Raw genomic sequence first — 20,790 nt, 5'->3', positions numbered from 1 at the left:
ACTGTATTTTTAAGGAAAATCATTTTTTCCACCAGATGACAGGAAAAGAGGAATCTGGTGTATCTGAATCACCAAATAGTTTTTTGAGCCAAATGTCATGTTTTATTATATCTTAAGTATTATTAAAGCTAAATGAGTTTGATTGAGAAAACAAACTCAAACAAACTATATCATGCCTGGGAGTAACATATAGTGGTAATGGGTGATCTCAGAACTGAACAGAGAACTCATAGACAGAGTCAATTAAACAGCAACTATCACGGACAACCAAGTCCATCCTTGGGATGTACCATCGACAGATAGAGGAACTGGCTGACATAAAGAAATCCTTCCAATAGCTACAAAAGGCCAGGTTAAAAAAACAGCACAAGCCTTGAGCACCAGGTCCATAGAAGCAGGAGTCTACTGAAACTGACAGAATCCAAGTTGCAGAGTGTATAAAAGCACCCAAGAGACTATCCAACTCATAGTAGCAGGATCTAAGAGCCAAGCTGGGACAGCATAGACTAACAGGCCCAACCAAGAGGCTGGGATAGTGTACAGGAAAATATACACATGGACTAGGAATCCCCAAGCCCTGATGGGAGATGCCACGAAAGGTGGTTGAGAACAACAGAGCTAAAGTCCTGTGGTACAGACAAGCAGTAGCTGCTAAATCAGCATAGTGGTGGTTTCCAAGGAGCAGAAGACCAGAGTTGTGATAGATGTGCTAATCCCAGCAGACAGCAACAAGTACCAGGGACTGAAAAAAACAACTGGAGCAGATGTGTAAGTCCAAAGTGTTTCCAGTGGTAACAGATGCATTAGGAGCCGTGACCAGAAAGCAGGCAGATTCCAGGCACAACATCGGAGATATTCGAATAACTATCAAATTAAACAACCCATGCACTTCACATGAACACCTGATACTGCCACTACTATCAGAACTCCAACTTTCAAATCAATCAGTTTCCTAATCAAGCATTATGGTGGTTATTTGATTAATTTTAGATATTTTTAAGGAAAAGGAAAAGTCTAAACTTTGGTAATGGTTAAAAGATCATAGCCTGTAGTTTACAGGAGAAAAACAATCTCCCATGTTACAGTCAGGCAATTTAACCTTCAACACCAACATACACAACCTCTGTTGCTTCTGAAGAGACTTTTCAGGCCTTTAATTTTGATCTCTTTCCCAAAATTTCAGACCAGTCTGTGTAATTCAATTAATTAAAATGTGACAAAACAATTCAATAAATGTTACACAGAGTAAATATAAAGTTTGTACTCCTGTCTATGTTCCACTGTACCTATAACTATACTTCCCCATGCAGCACTGCCTACAGTACTGCAATGGTTCACTTCATTATAGAATTGAAACGGTACATATTCTAAAACCAAGAAAGCGAAACTGGTGTGACTCATTCATATCAGCCACCTTGTGTCTTTGGCTGTGGGTGATTCACAGAGGAATCAAGTCAAGGAAGAATCTACCCACATCATTTTTCTATCCACATCTCCTCTTGATTTCCCTGTGGGGCTGATTATAGAACCAATGATGTCTATTGTGGCCACTTAAATTGCAGACCCAGCCAGTAATCAGGACCAGTTAAGGATTGGGGGGAGTTTAGCATATTGCAAGCTGTTCCACTATGAAACAAGTGACATAAATGAAGACATTACATCAGGAATCTGTCTGTCGTCTGCCGATTACCTCCACATTTCTCGTTCTTTTCTCATAATTCTACATAATTCTTCTTTTCTGTTTTTCATCTTCACATCATGTCTTTTTTTGCATTTTGCTTCAAATGTTTTTTTTCCTCAACCAGTTCCCCCTGCCTCTCCGCGTGACAAGATTTCTTAGTCTAACTGCTTTTACCTTCTCCGCTTTCATCCTTCCCTTGCTTTCCCCTCTTAGTATATCTAAATAAAGAGCCTAAACACGGTGGTTGGAGGGATGGAAGGGTGTGTCTTAGAGACACACAGTAAACATGATAAAATCTAGGCCACAAATAAATGTTTATGGCAAAAAGAAAGCTTGGAGTTTGTGACTGAGCGAAACAAGAAAGGATGTAATTTCTCCTGAGCTTGTTGTTGTCTGTCAGAAATAATCCCAACCATTCATATACACTCTTTATCTGCATGCCTTGTGTTTTAATAAAGGAGGAGGTTGCAATTGGACGAGAATTAGCAAATTTCACAACTTCTTAGGAGCAATTCCCAGCTAGTCAAGGACACAATGGCCACAGAATGAGCTCGAAAACATATGGAACAACAAGGCTGATTATTAAATCATTGCGGAGTGTAACAGACTTGTGCCAGCTCCCAAAAGCACCATGTGAAAACAAGATGTCAGCTGCTCCCGCCTCATTCTCTATCTCCAATGTGCAGCACTGCAGTTTGGTTTGTTCCATCGGGTTCCATCAGATGATGATGGCGTTCCCGGGGCCAAATTCAAGTCATTAGTAGGCCCCAAGCTGTGCCACTTGCACTTACGTAAGGGTGTGTGTGTGTGTGTGTGTGTGTGTGTGTGTGTGTGTGTGTGTGTGTGTGTGTGTGTGTGTGTGTGTGTGTGTGTGTGTGAAACCAGTAACAATGACGGAGCACCCACTGGTATTCTTCTCATCTCTGTATATTACACAGCTAATCAGTCACAGCCTCGTGCAGCGCCATCAGACTGTCCTCAGTTCTTTAACTGTTTCAGTGCAGTATGACGTAAGATATCTCCAACGGTCAGATCATGTGTTGTTATACAGTGTGGTGGTATAAAGAAAGGACACCATCAAAAAACAGCAACAGCAATTACATCCTTTCATTATTTATTTCATAAAAACTAAAGTGATAATGCAGAAAAAGTGTGTGAAAAGCCAAGCACACTCCTATTGGAATTAAGAGGGAAAGCATCAGCCACATGTTGCTAATCAAATGCACTTTAACTGATTGTAGGCAAGTGTGAGCACCTCCATAAAAGCACAGGTTTTGGCAGCTTGTCTGGGGCATTCAGGTGTGTTAGCACACTGTCAAGGAGGCAAGACATCAGTGATGAGCTTACAGAAGCAATAGTTGCTGCCCATCAGTCTGGAAAGGGTTATAAGGCCATTTCCAAACAATTTAAAGTCCATTATTCTACAGTGAGAAAGATTCAAGACAGTTACCAATCTTCTGAGGAGTGGAAATTCACCGAGAGCTCAGGCCGTGCAAAGTACAGAGAAACTAAAAAAAAAAACTCAGACGCTACAGGCCTCAGTTAGCATGTTAAATGTTAAAGTTAGGGCGACAGTACAATTGGAAAAAGACTGAACAAGTGTGGCTTGTTTGGAAGGGTTACCAGAAAAAAAAACAAGGCAGACTAGCTTACATTTACATCTTAACTAACAACAAAATATTGGGTACAATGTTATTTGGGCAGACAAGACCAAAAGATGTTAAGCCATAATGCTCACAGCATGTCAGCACGAACAACTCATAGCAGCTATGAAGAGCGGTGGTAGAGTAGGTGATGATTTGGGATTGATTTAAAGCCACAGGAATGTGCACCAACTGCGCTGACCACAAATATCTTTGGATACCAAAATCCAAAATATCAACTATATAAAAGGTGAGGCCGACAGCTGTCCAACAGCTAAAGCTTGGCCAAAAATGCATTATGCAACAGGACAATGATCAGAAGCACATCAGCAAATCTACAACAGAATGGCAGAAAAAGAAAATATTCAAAGTTTAGGCCTCTAACTGAAATATTGTGATGGGATTTTAAGTGCTAAATCCAATTGTAAATCCACAAAGCTCCATGAAGTGAAGCAACGTTAGAATAATAGAAGAGACTGATAGTCACGCAGAAAGTCATTACCTCAAGTTACTCCAAGTTATTGCTGCTAAAGACTACAAGCAATTGAGGTGCACTTAGTTTTCCACAGGACCATATATTGGTTTAGTTTTGATTAAATAATGAATAATGTGTAACGTGATTTACTGTTCATCTGCGGTCACATTATTCTAATTTAAAAACCTGTCAATATTAGATTTATTTTTTAATGATGAAATGATATGTACAACCTTAGACTCACTGACTGACTGTACACAACAGAACAATGGATTAAAAAGGCAATTTCTGGTATATTAGAACTCAGGTTTTTACGTTTTCGGTCCTTAATTCTGTGATATTACGATAACTGGTACTCCCAGAAGTAACAGGAAACAGGATGACATTGCTACAGTGGAGCTGGGGAAGCAAAAAACACGAGCTGTCAGAGACAATCAGACAGGTTGTAAATAAGCCAACAGATAACCTACACCACTGCACTTGGAGGAAAAATTAAAGCGACTACACTAAAGTGTCAGATAAAACTCCCACACTGCAGAGCAAATCTGTGTATGCGTGTTCACAATTATGCCAAGAAGGGTTGGACAGCAAAATGTAATTGATGACCTCCCACCATGCTTCCTTACCATGAACATTAGCACAGTGTTTTAATATTATAGGAATGCTGGCCAAAAAGTACAAAAGTGGTATGAAATTAAAATGAAAACAATTTCAATCAATTTGAAGTTCCAAAAATTGAATGTTCCACTTGTTTGCAAAGAGATTAAGTTCTGCCATTGGGCTTGACAGTGTGGACTAGATAAAATATAAATAAATAAAAATCTTGATGGACTCTGTTACTGCTGAATACTTTATAAACTCATGCTGTGAAAAAATAGATTGCAGAGCAGAGAATGCCCTATATAACAAGAAACAACAGCTTGAAACTCTTCAAATAATGAAGCTCAGCTTTTAACCTCAGATCATTCGAAAAGAATTGCTTCAAAAGAAAGGGAGAGAGAAATAGCTGATGATGTTCTCAACTCAATGCATTTCTGAAGAACACAGCGCTTGCTTCTTTAAAGAGATTTCAGTAGGTGAGCTGGCATTGTGGATTTTAAATCAGGGCTCAGTCGCTCTCAGTTCAGTGTGTTTGTGTATTTGTATGCCAGCTATGAAAATAGAGGCATGTCTTTATTGTTGTAAACACAGAAAAGGTAATTAATCTGTGATCACCAAGAGCCAGGAACTTACACATAAGCCAAACTGCTGCTGGGAGTACGCTGACTAACACTGACTGCCTCCATCTCAGTTGTTTGTTGACTTTTCTCTTTCACTCTCATTCCCTTCATCTCTCCAATCTGCTTCACTGACACTGTGCAGAGTGACTCCAGGCTTTCGGCACACTTAACACATTTTATTCAGTAGCATATGCTCATTTATAATACAGAGTTAGATCTAAAGTTACAAACAGGGGAAAAATGATTAGTCTATTAGGGCGCAAACCCAGGACAGAAATGTAATCAAGATCTTTTCCCACAGATTAACAACAAACAGTCAAAACACAAAACCACTCACAGCTGCTGCTTCAGATGAGCCAACTTTCTTTTTTTTTAAATCTTTTGCATGCTACATTAAAGAAAGGGCAACTCTGTGTTCTTGTGTAAACAGCTTTAGTTCACGCCTGGCATTTTTCTTACCTTTTAGATTTATTTAATTAAGAAAAATCCAAATCTTTACAACGAGTAATTTCAAGTAATAATTTGCGCCCTGGTACACACTCACTTGAGCGTAGTCATCTCTGTGAGAGACGGCTGCGTGGCCTTCAGGTAGCTGGCTCGTCGTGCCTGGACCTTGGGCGAGGGTTTGGGGCTGTAGTCCGAGTCGCCGCTGTCCTCCTCAGCCATGGCCTTGATATAGCTGCCACTGCGCATCCGCCGGCATGGAATCTCGTCATCTTTCCCCAGCGGAGAGAAATTGCTCCACTCATCCTGAGGCACCTGTAGAGATGAGGTGAGATTAGGTAAAGAGGTATTATATACATGTCACCCTCTGCACTTCAGGGCCCCTGCAGACATACTTACACATGAATCGTGAGCAGACTCAAAAAAACAAAAACAAAAAAAAACCCAAACCCAATATTTTCTCAGTTGTCTGCACTGAACTTTATACCTGAAAAGATTCAGTAGTAACAGTATCAATGCAAAGTCTGCCTTGATCATACCATAAGCCTGCCAGTGCCAGTTGCCTTCTTTTGTCTGTCCTGTGATGCATGCTGCATATCAAATGCAGGGAATTAATTGTTTTGACAAAATGCTGCAGTACCTCAGCTTCTGTGCGCACTCCTGCCTTTTCACAGACACTAATGAAGGTAAAAATAAAAGGAGGTAAAGCTATCTTCTAGCCCTAATCTAAAAGAGAGGGAGTCAAAGACAGCAGACATGGAAAGAGAGAGGGTGGGGGAAACAAAGGGGGTTTTGTTCAGCAGTGCTAAGGTGAGTGGCTGTTAGGGCACCAGCTCTGAAGTGAAAGAAATGAGAAACAGAGCGAGAAAAAAGTTCACAAGGATCATTCAACAGACTCGTGTGTAGCTAGGAAACCAAGCTGACCTTGATGTCAGGGGTAACTACAGACTGTGTTAACATCTCAGCAACAGTGGTTTGGATGGGGACGTCAAAAGTGAATTATTCTAAGACAGGGTGAAAAAGATGAATTGAAATAAAAAAAAGGGTATTCATTTTGCTTTAATCAGCTTTTTGATGGAACATAAGAGTATGGAGGATGGTGTAGGCCGCTCCCTCTGGGTTGGAAAAAGGACACCAACTCTGAAGTGGCAAAACTGCAGTTCTTCTAACGGCCACTTGAGGCTGGATCCAAAAGCGAGTCATCTTCAGCTCTTAAACGAACAGCATACTCAAAAAACTATTTATGGTCTCTGTAGCCAGTGTTACTCTTTACAACCGATGAGGTAAGGATGACTTTTTATAACCCACCCTTTTGGATTTGGTCTTCTGAGCATTTTTAATGCAGATTTATTGCATGCTATGAGGTAGAGCCCATCCCAGAAGTTTGTGCTTCTGTTTTGATTACTCAAATTCTTTTACTACTATTAACTAATTAGCAGACTGCAATTCATGACCCCTGCTTGATAACCAGGTGTGCTAGTGTTAGACGTTAACTTACTACCCTGTCAGCCAAAACTTCAGAAACCAGTTGATGACATCATCCCCATTTTAATATGCAGTCTGTGGATGTAACCTCTGAATGTTTCATGAAAAGGGTCAATTAAGTGAGTGTGTGAACATCAAACACCGGATTACAAAATCCCATCCCACTAGGTGATGCAAATAGCATGTCTTTTTGTTTTAAGCATTCAAAAAGTGTCTGGAGACTAACTTGTCAGGCTGCTCTCCTTGAAAGCCACTTTTCCCTTCCGTCTCGCTCTCTGGAGAAAAAGCAATGGCTCTTTTAGGCTAGAAGAGTTGTTGCCACACTGCAGTGACAACATCCTTCCTTGATCTGCTCACTCCGTTTTTCAGGATGTTAAAATGCATGGCCATACAGAACTTTGTCTTTTATGTTTTCCTACTCTCGCATTCTGCCTTTTACTTTCTCCATTCATGCACTCTTCTGTTGCCCTTATTTGCCCCCCCCCCCCGCCCAAAAAACCCCGCACACACATACACATGCTTTCGTCTATTCTCTCCGGCTTGTCTCTCCATTTCTTTCCTCGGGTCTAAATTTGCAGCTCAGCTCAATGCATGAAAATGCATGAAATCTGAAACACTTTTATCTTTTCCCAGAAAAGTGAAGCATGATCGGGTCCCTGTGTGCATGTGTCCCTGTGTATTTTTGAGCGCGTGTGGCCACCATGCTTAGGAAGTAGAGTGGTTTTCTCTTAATTTTTTGTCTGCTGACCTCTGATCTCATAGTAGCACCACACTTTTTCTTTGTAAATAGGATATATTCAGACATTTACAACCATATACCCACCAATCCTGCTATGACCAATGCAATTATAATGTTAACAGCTGTAATAATGTAGTTCCATGCTGCAAGGTGTCATTAATGCTCCACAAACACAAACCAGTCAGGTTTTTACACTGAACAAAGAAATAATTATATTGAAAGTAAATGTAAGTTGTGCATAAGTAATTTTAATTACTTCACAATTTCCTGGTAATTTAGTGGAAAAACAAATAATATTTTCTGAGCTTACAATGTAAGTACTTTCTGGGGTGAGGGCTGTATTATGGAGTGTTTTACTAGAAGGGAGACACATATTATACTGTAAGTAATCTTAAGTACAACATAAGTTAAAAAGGATGATTAAATAATAAAAAATTCATCAACATAATGAAGATTAATTAACAATGTAACAAAATAAAGCTGTAAAAAGGCTAATAAGGCTTGTGCCCTGAAAAGTACAGCGTATTTTCTGTAAAATTACCAGGAAATTATGCAATACTTAAGTAATTGTAACTGCATAAGTAATTTTAATTACTTCAATTTACTTACATACTTAAATTTTGCTTCCTGTAAAAATCTGACTTGTTATACCTTTATTCTAAATTACCTGCCTTTAAGAATTTGCATTTCAATATAATTACATCGTAATTTGAATTACAGGGGAATTAAGCCCTTAAACCCCAGCCATATAATTATAAATATTGTAAATATTTCAGTGCATTCAACCACAACCACAGAGGATTAGATGGTATGTGATGAGTCTGAAAAATGTTTATGATTATATCAAGAATAAATTCAACAAGAGATCAAAGCTCAGGGGAATGAGATGAACGAGTCTGGGTCGCTGTGACCCTGATTAGTCTCTCTCCATCTCTCTCTCTCTAAATCACAATGACGCATGCAAGCAAACAAATGCAGATTTTGTGCAGAAAAACAGAAACATGGAGGAGCGGCTCACACCAGATGATGCATGAAGTTTGACACATTAGAGGTGGGGCTGTTGTAAACAGTCCTACCTGAAGGAAGTGGCAAGTGCGTCCCTGCTCGGCTTTCACCAGAGCTTTGTCTAGGTTGACTGAGGCCTTCTGGTAGACTTCTCTTGCTCTGCTCACCGTCAGAGTAGAAGACCATGAGCTCTTCTTCAGCTGAACTTGGGCATCGAGTGCACTCATCAGCGGCAGCCCTCCACCGCTGCCCCCCGAACACGTTGAGCACTTCACATCGTTGTTGCTACGTGACGTCTTGAGAGACTGGGCGCTGATAGTGTTATAGGACTCCATGAAATACTGCGACTGGGATTTTTCTGGATGACGCCCCATAGTCATGACCCCAGAGGGCAGGCCTCCACTGTTGCTCGCATGTTGATGATGGTAGAGGCACACTTCCCGGTCAAGCGTGTCATCTGAGCTCCAGTAGCCTGAGATGGCAGAGCGCATCTTAGGCTCTGACTTGGAGCGGTCTTTGCTCTTACTGCGCTTGCTGTGCTTTAAGGTGCCAGAGGATGATGGTGGATCATCAGGACTGGATTTGCTGCCATTCATCCTCCCACTTCCTCCTCCACCAGACCCTGAGGGCCCCTCCAGGGAGTGTGACTTGGTGAAAAGCTTCTGGACAGAGTGAACAAGGTGGCGGATTCGACCGGGGCTGTCACTGCGTTGATGCTCCACAGCAGTGCGCTTATACTGCAGTGTGTGGTAGCCTTCACGCCGCAATGGTGCCTGGCTCTCAAACTGCTCTAGCAGGTTAGAGGGGATGCGATTGTTGTTTCCTCCTCCACCTCCCTTACTGCTCGGCCCGGTGTAAGGCACCAAAGCACCACACTCCTCCTTTAGCTCATGGTGAGAGCTGTACTGTCTGCGAGGGAAAGTGCAGCTGGCCAGATCAGGATAGGTACTGCACTCAGACTGGAAGGAGTTCCTTTGGGTATAGCAAGGGTGGTCAGCAGGATGAGCATCCCCAGAGTTTAGGAAGTAGGACCGACGATCTGAGTGTCCCAGGGTCATCGAGTCGTAAGAAGGGTCGCAGGTCACTGTGTGATGGTGACTGCGACTGCTGGACAGACCTTTCATTGTCATCGTGGCCAGGTCTTCAACTGCTGCTGCAGGAAGTCTGCAAAGGCCCAGAAACTAGCTCTGCAAAGAAATACACAGCCATGGGGAAGAACAGACAAACAAACAAGAACAGAGAGAGACAGAAAACAGAATTATAAATATTTATTTGCATACACTTAAAAGCTCAATTTAATGTTTTCATCCGATTTTATTTGAGGAAGATGATTTTTGGCCGTCCTTCACAGCTGAGAAAATCTGATGTTGACAGGCCTTGGACCTATTCTTGCCTCAAAGTCTTTGATTTTTGCCCTTCAAAACTTCAAAAGGAGGATTTCTAAATATAGCAGCCATTTGGCATGTTGTCCCAGACACCCAGATCTGTCCTCAAGCCTCTTCCTCCATTTCTCTGTTTAGTCTACTACATTTCAGTGAACAAAAAAATGACAGTGAATCAAGGAAACAGAGAGAACTAAAGCAAGAAAAGGTAGCAAGGAGAGATCAAATCTATTTCAAGTGTGTGCTAAATTTGTTCAAGGCTACTGTAAAATGAAACTTCAATGGAAGTCAAAGATACAAGAAATCAGGGATGGTAATGCAGTGACTTTACCACAACTGTCCCCTGTCTCACAAATTTAATCCAGTGCTTTCATGTTTGGGTAGCACTAAAACAAAAAAGAAAACATATCTAGTTTTGTTTTACAGCTTACCTGCTCGCTGAGTAAATATGCACATCCCCACACCCACAAATACAATCAGTGATCACATACCCCCTCTATACCTCTAGGTCTTCTAGGGGGGAAACCAATTGGCCAGTAAAACCCAGCTGACAGCTTCTGGGCTGGTTGAGGCGACTGCAATAAACGGCCTTGCCCTTACAGGGTGACTACAAAAGAGCGGCATACATCAGCATCCTTAAAGTGCCTTCCTTACCCATGTGGGGCTGTGGCTGGCTGGTCGGTGAATCCACACTGTTTCCAGTGGACTGGAGGTATAGCTAACAAGACAATAATCAGAGCCCACGCACCTCAGGGTAGCACAGCGACAGCAGTGAGGCTTAGCCTCAGCAGGCAATTCATTACACTGATTTACAATGCAGTACCAAAGGCCACTAAGGTATATTTTATTTTTAAAAAATGGGGAAAAAAAGGGTTGGGAGTTAGGGTGGGAGAAATGAACATAGGACAAAAAAAATGATGGAGAAGCAGAATTAAATATCATGGCAAGCGTTTACTTCCCTTGAGGACATGGTGTTGGGTGCATGTGAGGTGCAGTTAAGTGAATGGCTGTACTGTTGAAAGATTTAGTATTTTCTTTGACTGTAAACTAGGTGCTACATTAATTGAAAAACTAGGGGAATAATTCATGCAATTTCCTTGTCTCCGCTAAACCAGAGGATTAAATCATTCAGGGAGAGAATTAAGCAAATAGATTTCTCTTATTGTATGAGTGAAAATGGAAAATCCACAGTGGTCAGTCCCCACCCCCACCCACCATCCGCAACGCACTCACAAGAGTGAATTCACATGCGGCACCCACCGCATACAACAAAGACGTGCACAGTGTCCGCTTCTTGCAGAGCACTTAAAAAGTGGGCTGTGTCCAACTAAAGGTATTCATTGCAGTTGACAGAGATCTCTTCTGTTGGCCACTGAAGCACAGAATGTGACCTAAATAAAAGGCCCTCGCGGTGATCCACAGCAGCGTGTTTGTGGCACAGCTGTCTGCAGAGCTGCGCTAAAGCTGAAAAGCTGAAGTTGGGTCATGTTGGCTATCTGCCTGCTAGCAACAAATACCCATGCGCACACACACACGCACACAGACACACACAAATGCGTTAACCTGACAGACTGCATATACATGCAGAATTTTGATGCTGCTCGCTCGTAAAGAGCAGTTTATCAACAACACAAAGGACCTGGTTGTAACGGGTTTGTCAGGTATGGCCTTCAGTTATAAGCGCTCAAAGACACCTGTGGTTATGTATTATGCTGTATGTCCACTGGAGGTGACTGACCCAGTTAAGTCTACCTGTCTGGGTAACCAACCACAATTTTGTGTGCCAGGAGTTAATTATAGTGTCAACTGAACTGTGGAATAGGGGTCTTTATGGCCACACGGTTTCATAGCACATGTAGCTTCGCTTTTATTTTTGCACACACTAAAAGACGGTAGTAACCAAAGTGCAAGCTCCTTCATCACTCCTCACAGTGTGCAAATATTACATAACAGATGTTCTGCTGCTCTAATTACAGGACCAGTAATCATCAATATGTAAAGAAACGTAAAGCTTGATGAAGGCTTAGCTATGAGTGTAGAGCTGCTGCTTTGGGTCTTCCAGTGAGAAGGGGTGCTTAAAATCATGGCTTCCACAGTACGAAAAGCAACAAGCAAACAAAAGAACATCAAGAAATTTGAGAGAATTTGTTCCTTCTACTTTGTGTAAACAGCCTCTAAAAACCACAGAGAGTTCATTGCATTTAAAGTGATTGCTGAACAGCAAGGTGTGCAAACAAAATGCAGGAGTAGATAAAACAAGCCAGGCTATGAATGTTAATGCTCATTAACACCTGTGGCTTCATCAGCACAGCGGGAAAAAAATCTATTTGGATGCCAGCTTTCTTTGGGGTTAGATGAGATGAATGTAAAATAGATTTTTCCTCATCATCTAACAGCGTAAGCAGGCAAGGACGCAGCGTCACAGTGGCAAAATCTACTCTTAATCTTCTTCTACCTCACCATTAGTGAGTCACACTTAAACTAATAAAAAAAAAGTGGCATGGAAATGCAAAGCAGCACTGACTTACAGCACACCATCTTAGGAAGTGTTGGAATCAATAAGCATTAGAGTGAGAAGACTACTGCAGCTTCTGCTGGTGAAAAAATACAAAGCCGCTGTACAGACAGCAGACAGTCTATCTTCCTCAATCAACACTGAAAACTAGTTGCTGGAGCTCGGGGTTTAGAGAGCCTCCATGAAGCCTTTAGAGGCTGCAAGGCTACAGAAAGTCTTCACTTCTCTCTTGAGCCTGGGTAATGCTGTCTCCAAAGAAAAAAAAGAACATTACCAATCTCCTCTTCACAGGAGATCAAATCACCACAGCAAATCTGGCTCATACGTGTGTGTTTGTGTGTGTGCGTCTATGTGTCTGTGCTTGTTTCTAATCAAAAGAAAGGGTTCAGCGCTTTACCTCCAGTTTCCAGGTCCAGTAAAGTTCTCCTTCGATCGTGCAAATGTTTGCAGTTAGGCATACTGCATAATATTACTGACCAGACAGGACGTAAAGGTGAAGATGCTATAGACACAAAGGATATATTTTTTATTGCTTTCCATGTGTAAGACATAAAAGGGCAATAAGTCTTTACCCATGTGATTCTCAACCGCAATGTATGTCTGTGTAGGTTCTCAGTCATCCAGGTCATGGTAATCTAAGGAGCTTGGAAAGAAAAGCAGTGGGACTTCTTTAAGTTTCTTGAAGACGCTTCACTCTCATCCAAGAAGCTTCATCAGTTCTAAGACCAAATGGTGGAGAGACCCAGGTATGTAAGCCCTAGTAGGAGTTGTCCCTTATGACGATGGTTGACCCACTATTGATTATGTGACTCATTACATGAGACAACGTGTGAAAAAGTGTAACGCTGACCCTAGATGTGTCAGTTGATCCCAATTACTGCAGTGTACATGCTTCTCAAAAAGACAAATATTTACTCCTACATGCCAAATGATTCAGAATTCAATATGTTTATGACAAAATAGGCAAATAAGAGTTTCTTGACATTTCAAATAAGACATATTTGTCTCCCAATACTTTGATTACCTGCATGCATACTTACATGTTGCAAAGGTAAGGCGATACTGTACACTGCGCTCTGGATTTTCATAAAAATTTGAATGCAAAATACGTATTTGTTTTGGTTTAATGGGCTATCCTGCTCTGCTCTTTTTTCAGGTCAGTATTCGTGCACGTATGACCTGGTGTGCCTACATATGAAGCCATGCGAATAGCTTTGGTTTCATTTCTCTGGTTTTAACATATGTTTCTGAGCTCTGAGACTTGTGCTGCCACTGCACTTCACCAGCAGACAAAAGGCTGTGATGCCTCTAGAGATGACATTTGAAAAGCTTAACTTTAATGTCAAGCAATTTAAAATAAAGTGTCTCTCTGTAAATAAAGCTCTGGTTAATTTGAACGATCCATAGATCTTGCTGGAGTTTTTAAACCGAAACACAACATACATGGGGGCGATCGTGGCTCAAGAGTTGGGCGTTCGCCTTGTAATCGGAAGGTTGCCGGTTCGAGCCCTGGCTTGGACAGTCTCGGTCGTTGTGTCCATTAAACAGCATAAAAAGACTACAGAGGCTCATAGATGAACAATGTAATTACAGTAATGCTTTTCTGAGTGAACAGATCAACAATGAAACGGAAAGTAAAATGCTGCCTGCAAAATATCGAGTATTTTAAAAAGTACTAAATTCTCTACCTTGCCTCAAATACAAATACATACAAGGTTTATTGAGAAATTCTGTCGAGCCACTTTAGCCACACACTAACAACTTCAACAAAACTCACCCACATTTTTAAATATACTTGAAAGACACCCATGAGAGAGCTGCAGCTGGCAGTGAAACAACAGTGACAGAGAGGATATTCTCATCCTGAATGTGCAAACAGTGTCTTAGAAAAAAACAAAATCCCACAGAGAACAATGTTGTAGAACATTTTTAAGACAGCCAGGGACCCAAAAAAAAAATTGAGGAAAATGGTATTTTTTTTTTCTGCGATTATGTAAAAGTGGCTTTTAGGAATGCCAGGAGAGGCTGGGTACCACTAACTTTAATGTCTTGCTGTTAAAATGGCTCTTAAATGATAGATGACTGTCTTGAGTGACGGTCCTCACTGACTGCACCAAGACAACACTCTGAACAAAAGCTACACATGATTGCTTCTGGTTTATGAGATATTCTTCATTAAACGTATGTCTGCACAAGCAATATCAGACATGATAGGAGTCACACAAAAAGGTAACTTGACAGAAATAGCACACTTTCAGCATGCCATCTCATTTCCAACCCAGAACACTTGATGTTACACCAAAAGATAAGGAGGCAGTATATCTTTACCATATAAATGACAGCTTACGCAACGTGTTTCCACCGTAATTTGTGATTGTTAGTGGGCTTTATTCAAAACACTTAAGAATGAAATATGCTGCTGGCATCCTATCAAAACATTTTAAATAACTTGACAAATAAACACATATTTAAGGCACAGCTTTAAAGCGTTTTTTTCTTTTGCTTAGCCAAACAGATTCTTCTACCTTCTGATTGAGGTAGTTTCACCTGACGCATAATAAGCGTGTTTCCTTTCACTGTATTGGCTGCATTATAAACCTGCATGCCGTCATGGATGGATTGATGTTCCTGGTTTCCACAAGACGGCTCCTTTGTCACAACCAAACTAATTAGGCTGACTGTCAGGGCTCCCTCTGACAAATGGAGTGACTGTGTTGAGTTATAGCTCAGGACCCATCAGAGACAAATTCCTCTGCTGATGAGGTCTATTTGATGAAGGTAAACAAATTAACGCATGCATTAACTTTAGAAAAAGCCTGGTGTTGTTGGTGTCAGGCAGAGCTGTCATTGCAGGATGTTTAAAGAAATTCAATAACACAAGCTAATGTACACAATGCCCCAACGGAGGCAACCACGCAAGCGATTCAGAGGTCATTTTAATGTTATGTCAGGGACTGTGGATTGTGCGAGTGCATTTCTGTGTAATTTTTTGATTTGCTCATTTATATTTACTTCAACCTTTCTTCTATTTCTGAGATTTTGGAGGAACTTTAATGTTAACGGTAGCAAACTTTAAAGTCGACTTCTGTTAAAGGTGCTATAAAAATATAATAATAGTTGTTTTTCAAAGTTTAATCCTTGAATTTTTAACACTTTAAAGCCTGAACAACGTAATAGTTGCCAAAATGTTTAATTTGTTGAGAATTATTTGCGATTTATCTTTGGGTTATATGTGGGAAAAACTACACTTATACTGTGCAGCAGGGTGTTGTTCAACAGCTTTGTCCTGCAACTGTTACTCTCTTATTCTAAGTGAATTTCATCTGTTAAACATTATGAACAGAAACAACAAAAAAGATATAATATAACAATAGAAAAGTACTGTAAAGCTCCCATGCTGAACAGGATTCTTGACATTTCTCTTAAATAATGTATTCATTCAGGAAGCTTTTGGTCTTTAAAGAAAAGGGACTCGAGTAGCTCTGACACTGCTTTGCCTCCATAACGAAAGGCCATGACTCTGCTGAGATTGCAGTTGTATGGCTTCAGGTTGAATATATCATGGATATACTGTAAGAATAAAGGACAAAGATGCAGCTTCTAGATGCCACTTTCTTTTTAAAGGGTACGTTTGTAGTCAGATATGATAAAATCAGTTTTATAAGGCAGTCATGTGATCTGTAAGGGTACTTCTTCAGCTTGCTATTTGTAATTTTAACAACTTTAACAACCCCAATCTATTTTTTTAAGATCTCTACTATAAAATATCTTCTATGATGACTGTAGCATGTGTGTATATATGTAACTCTGTATGTACCCCATCTCCTCCTTAAGGGTGGGCCAATCTGAATGAAACTTGCACAAACACAGAGCAGATATTAACATCTTTATCTTTTAAAACACGTGTTATAAATTCTATTTAAATGAGTTATAAATAGATTTATAATATAAACGAATTAAACTATAAATGATTTACTATTAAATCAGCAGTTTAAGGTTAAATATTACTATGTATTATGTTTCTTAAATGTGTCTTTAACAATTAGAGGCTAAAAATGTAAGTTTATTTGGTGATTATCACTGGCTATACCAACATTATTATATTCCACGTAAACATTAAACCCAAGGTTTTGCTTTCCTTTAAAACTGAACAGATTTATGTCGCCTGACTTTGTAGCTTGTTAAGAAAAATAGATATATATTATTGTTATATATATATATATATATGTATTCTCATTCATATATGAATTTTTTGTTAAGTGTTTAGAAACAAACAACTTTTGTCATCTGTTTTTTGTGGTTTGATGAAGACATAAAGAAGAACAAGATAAACTAACAATACAACTCTGCGCCACACACAAGCACAGTGAAAAAGCGCTGGGGGCCTGCCAAAAACTGCCCCGAGGGCAGGTTTTTCTAATAATAATACAACTCAGATTGTTTGAATATACGCAGTATATAAGCGCAATAAACCAACAGACTTATACACCAGCAATGGTAATTTATGAAATACCCTACAGGCTACATTATATCAGTGCAGCTGTCCTAAATAAAGCTGTCGGTAACACCAAAACTGCTGATGAAATATTTCCCTGATAAATTAAAACTTTAGTTTAGTAAAACAATATAGAATAGGCTATTAGGGTTCGGTCCAAAATCCTCAATGTAGACTAGAACATTAAACTTAATACAAAGCAACAACAGAGGTGCACAAACAAGAAGAACTGATTATGGGGAGTATGTGTGTTGCCCAAAAGCAATTTTAGAGGATAATAAGGCTATAAGAATAAAAGGTCACTTTGACCTGTTCCAAATAATCCACCTTCACAAACCTTGATATTATATTAGTGTGACAAATTACTATTTTCTTTCTCCTCCCTCTCTCAATTCTTTTTTTTTAATAAAGTTCAATAAAGCTATCCATAAAAAGCAGTCAAGGAAATTGGACAGCATCGCCATGGAAACAAATGGATTTTCTGGTGGAAAACAATGTGTTTTCAGCTCAGCTAGTGACAACTCATATGTACCAACCGCTTTGGGATCATACATGCGGACAGCAACAGGAGTCACCATTTCTTGTGCTTTATATCTTCATGTGTCCCCAGGGCATGCAGGGAAACTGTGAAAAATGTGTGAACCTCAGACTTATCATCTACATTTAGAGGGAAGAATTTCTGAGTGGTGACAAAAACAGTTCTGACCTATTTATTTTTGTTCCTGAAGAAACGTCTAATTTAACATGATGAATGAATAAAAACCCAAATTATTTCACTTTTGTTTATGATTTTGCACTACAATGACCAAAACAGATTGTTTATTTATATATTTCTATGGCATGAAAAATGAAGAGCTTCAATCATTCTCCTTAATTTGCATTTTGCAACAATTCCTCTAAGTGGGACGCTGTAACATTCAAAAAGCTATTCCGAGCCTGCCAACGCACAAACTCATAAAGCAGAAGGTAAAAAGTATAGCCTGTGTCACACAATCTCACACAATAGTAATGTTTGTGCTTTTATTGTCTCTTAAGAGCTATGAAATCTGGGGCGCCTAATTCGGGACTACGTGGAAGTGGTGTAGTGATGACGGTGAAAGCTAAATCGAAACGTGGAGAGTCAGGATCTATGTGCATCTGTGTGCATGTGCTACATAACTCTTTGTACCCTCATCCATCAAGCGCATGCATGACCCACATGTGAAAAAGTTGCTAATGCTGCTGATGTAAATGTACGCCTTGCAACTCTTTCCTCCTTGTGGCATTTTTGCTGTGTTAACACACTTGTAGCCAAACGCTGCTTCATTGTTACGGCTGATTTAAGTGATGCAAACGTTTCAGAGCAGCACATATAAACTGAAAAAGGGCATTTAAAACAAGCATTAAATGGGGGGTATATTAGACCGCCTTCTGATTTTTCTTCCTGTTATCCAACACTGTGATGCCGCATGGTGCGTGACTTCATTCATATTGTAAAAGCATTCGTGATGTGAAAAGGCATACAGACCCACATTCACTGCAGTAAAAATCAGGTTATGTGCATGCACTTTGCTTGTATGCACAGTATAGTCACTTGCTACTGTCGGGCAAGATTAGCATCACAGTATTGCCAGAGGCATGCACAGTGTCACGTGACTTTGAGCAACTGACTCTACAGTTAATTACATGTCAGAAAACAAAGCTGGCATAAAGTGCACATAGCTATGTGTTAATATGCTTTTAGCTAATATAGTACTCTGAACTTTTATTGTACGGGACTGATGCAAAAACAAAACTAATACACATGAGGCCTAATGCCAAACAATGACATGTGATTTGCCACTATTGTAATTCTATAATGAAATAACTTAAACAGATTAAAAAATCCAGGAAAAAAGCCCCTGCAAAAGCATTAATTTTAACATCTGTTTCTGTTTGGTAGGCACTTTCCATTAAGGGCTGGCAGCTGACTGAGGCCTTTTGATGAGATTACCTGTACACAGGAGTGCAGCAGTGCAACATGGGGAAAAGAATAACTTGGAAATATGTCACATATTAACTTGTTTTGTAAGCTCCAGTATATTTTTCTTTGTGTAAAGACTGTTATCAGCTGGCCTTTGTCACTACTCCAATATTCACTGCTCTTTGTGGATTTAGCCATCTGAATTCAACAAGAGGCAAATGTTTCATGAGCTATTATGACTGATTTCCAACCCCTAGACACCATAAAGCTAGCATTAGATTCCTTCACCGACTCAGCATTATCATCTTAAATATAAATGAATGACTGCTAACCTTGATTTGACCTAGTAACAGTACCTAAGATGTAACCAATCAAACACAGGAATCAAACACAGGATGAAACTGGCTATTATTTTCATGCAATCTTTAAATAACACAAAATTAGTAAACTTCAATTTGTTTTGCAATAAGTTTAACAAAAATATAGTTCAGCAACACACCAAATAGAGATCCAATGTCCACAATGTCTGATTTAAAAATTCAAAAATGAATTAGGACATTAAATGTAAGTTTTAAATTTCCAGCCTATAAAATTTCCCTTCCTCTCCTTTCCCCTCTTTCTTACACACTGATGATTTTTATTTCACTGGGAAACAAAGCAGCTGTACATTTCCCTCACACATTTTTTGTGACAACACACAGAAACAGTTTACTTTTTTTTGTTGCTTCTGAAATTTCTTGCCACTTCAAAATATTAATACTTAATGTCAGCTCCTGTTCTGTAGCTATGTAGCTGCACAAGTACTGTGACTATAACTTTACATCTGCACAATGCAACACATCACACTGAAAGTAAAAAGGGATGTTGAGGCTGTAAGTGGGCCTTGAGATGTCATTATTTTCTTATTACAAAGCAAGTGTCTCCTTGCTGCCACTGGAAGCAAGGCCAGGATGCCGCACGGGAAAAGTTAACCCATTCAACACTAAAATGCATTAACCTGCCTATCAGATTTAATTGCTTATTAATTGAAGGTGTCAAAATGCTGCTCTGAATCTTTTAGTCCATCTTTAAGTCCTAACTGTGCAACGCCTCTAAGAAAAAGCTTGGCAATTTGTGTCTCTCCCTTGCAGTGGGTGGCATGTCACATCCAGGACACGTCAACAGATGCTTGACAGATCTGGGAGTGTGATCCAACTGAGCAAGAGGGGAGGATGGGGGGTCTAACCCACTGCCTATTCGTATGAGTGCTGGTGGATGCAAATCCAATGTGTCACATACATGCACAAGGCAAGCAATCGTAAAAACAGATACTAGCCAGTGAATAAACATGCTGGACACACACTCACACAGAGGCTAGGAGGCATTCTTCCAGCTCTCCCCTGCACACTGTGGAGAGTTGATCCTCAACCAAACATGCTGCCTGCACAGAGAGCAGGTGTCAGACCAGGTGAGTACTGTGCACTGACAGGTAGCATGTGACCTCGCATCAAAACCTGGCGGCACGGACAGGGCATGCAAATTCCCAACTAAATAGCATCCACAAGGCTCATGTCACCAAAAAAGCATCTCCTGCCAACTCAACCCTAGTCGAGACTCAGCAGCTGGCAGCTGCATAAGATAGTGGTCACCTTCATATGTCACTCTGTGCAGATGTTCAACAACATCTATAATCAATAACAAACTATTAGAACAGAACAGAACTGCACCATTTTTAAAGATGCACGATCTTATCCTCTTTGATAGAATTACTTGAGCCAATATCCT

At 40.2% G+C, this 20,790-nt stretch overlaps 1 protein-coding gene across 2 annotated transcripts in view; it reads right to left on the bottom strand.

Annotated features, from left to right (window-relative positions):
* The window catches only part of dlgap1b (discs, large (Drosophila) homolog-associated protein 1b), a 47,444-nt gene extending 37,622 nt beyond the window's left edge, over window positions 1–9,822 (bottom strand). For both annotated transcript variants that reach the window (XM_085362883.1, XM_085362884.1), the window contains exons 1-2: window positions 8,764–9,822; window positions 5,564–5,778 (exon numbers count right to left, since the gene is read on the bottom strand). In XM_085362883.1, the coding sequence (XP_085219009.1) occupies window positions 5,564–5,778; window positions 8,764–9,822 (1,274 nt within the window). The remainder of the gene's footprint in view (window positions 1–5,563; window positions 5,779–8,763) is intronic.
* Window positions 9,823–20,790: the final 10,968 nt, after the last annotated feature.

The sequence above is a fragment of the Diplotaxodon limnothrissa genome, linkage group LG9, assembly GCF_057381915.1.
Source record: "Diplotaxodon limnothrissa isolate DT_005_m linkage group LG9, D_limnothrissa_male_GT1.1, whole genome shotgun sequence".
In the NCBI taxonomy this organism is placed as follows: domain Eukaryota; kingdom Metazoa; phylum Chordata; class Actinopteri; order Cichliformes; family Cichlidae; genus Diplotaxodon; species Diplotaxodon limnothrissa.
The sequence above is the reverse complement of the archived record's forward strand: the minus strand, read 5'-3'. Positions and strand labels throughout refer to the sequence as shown.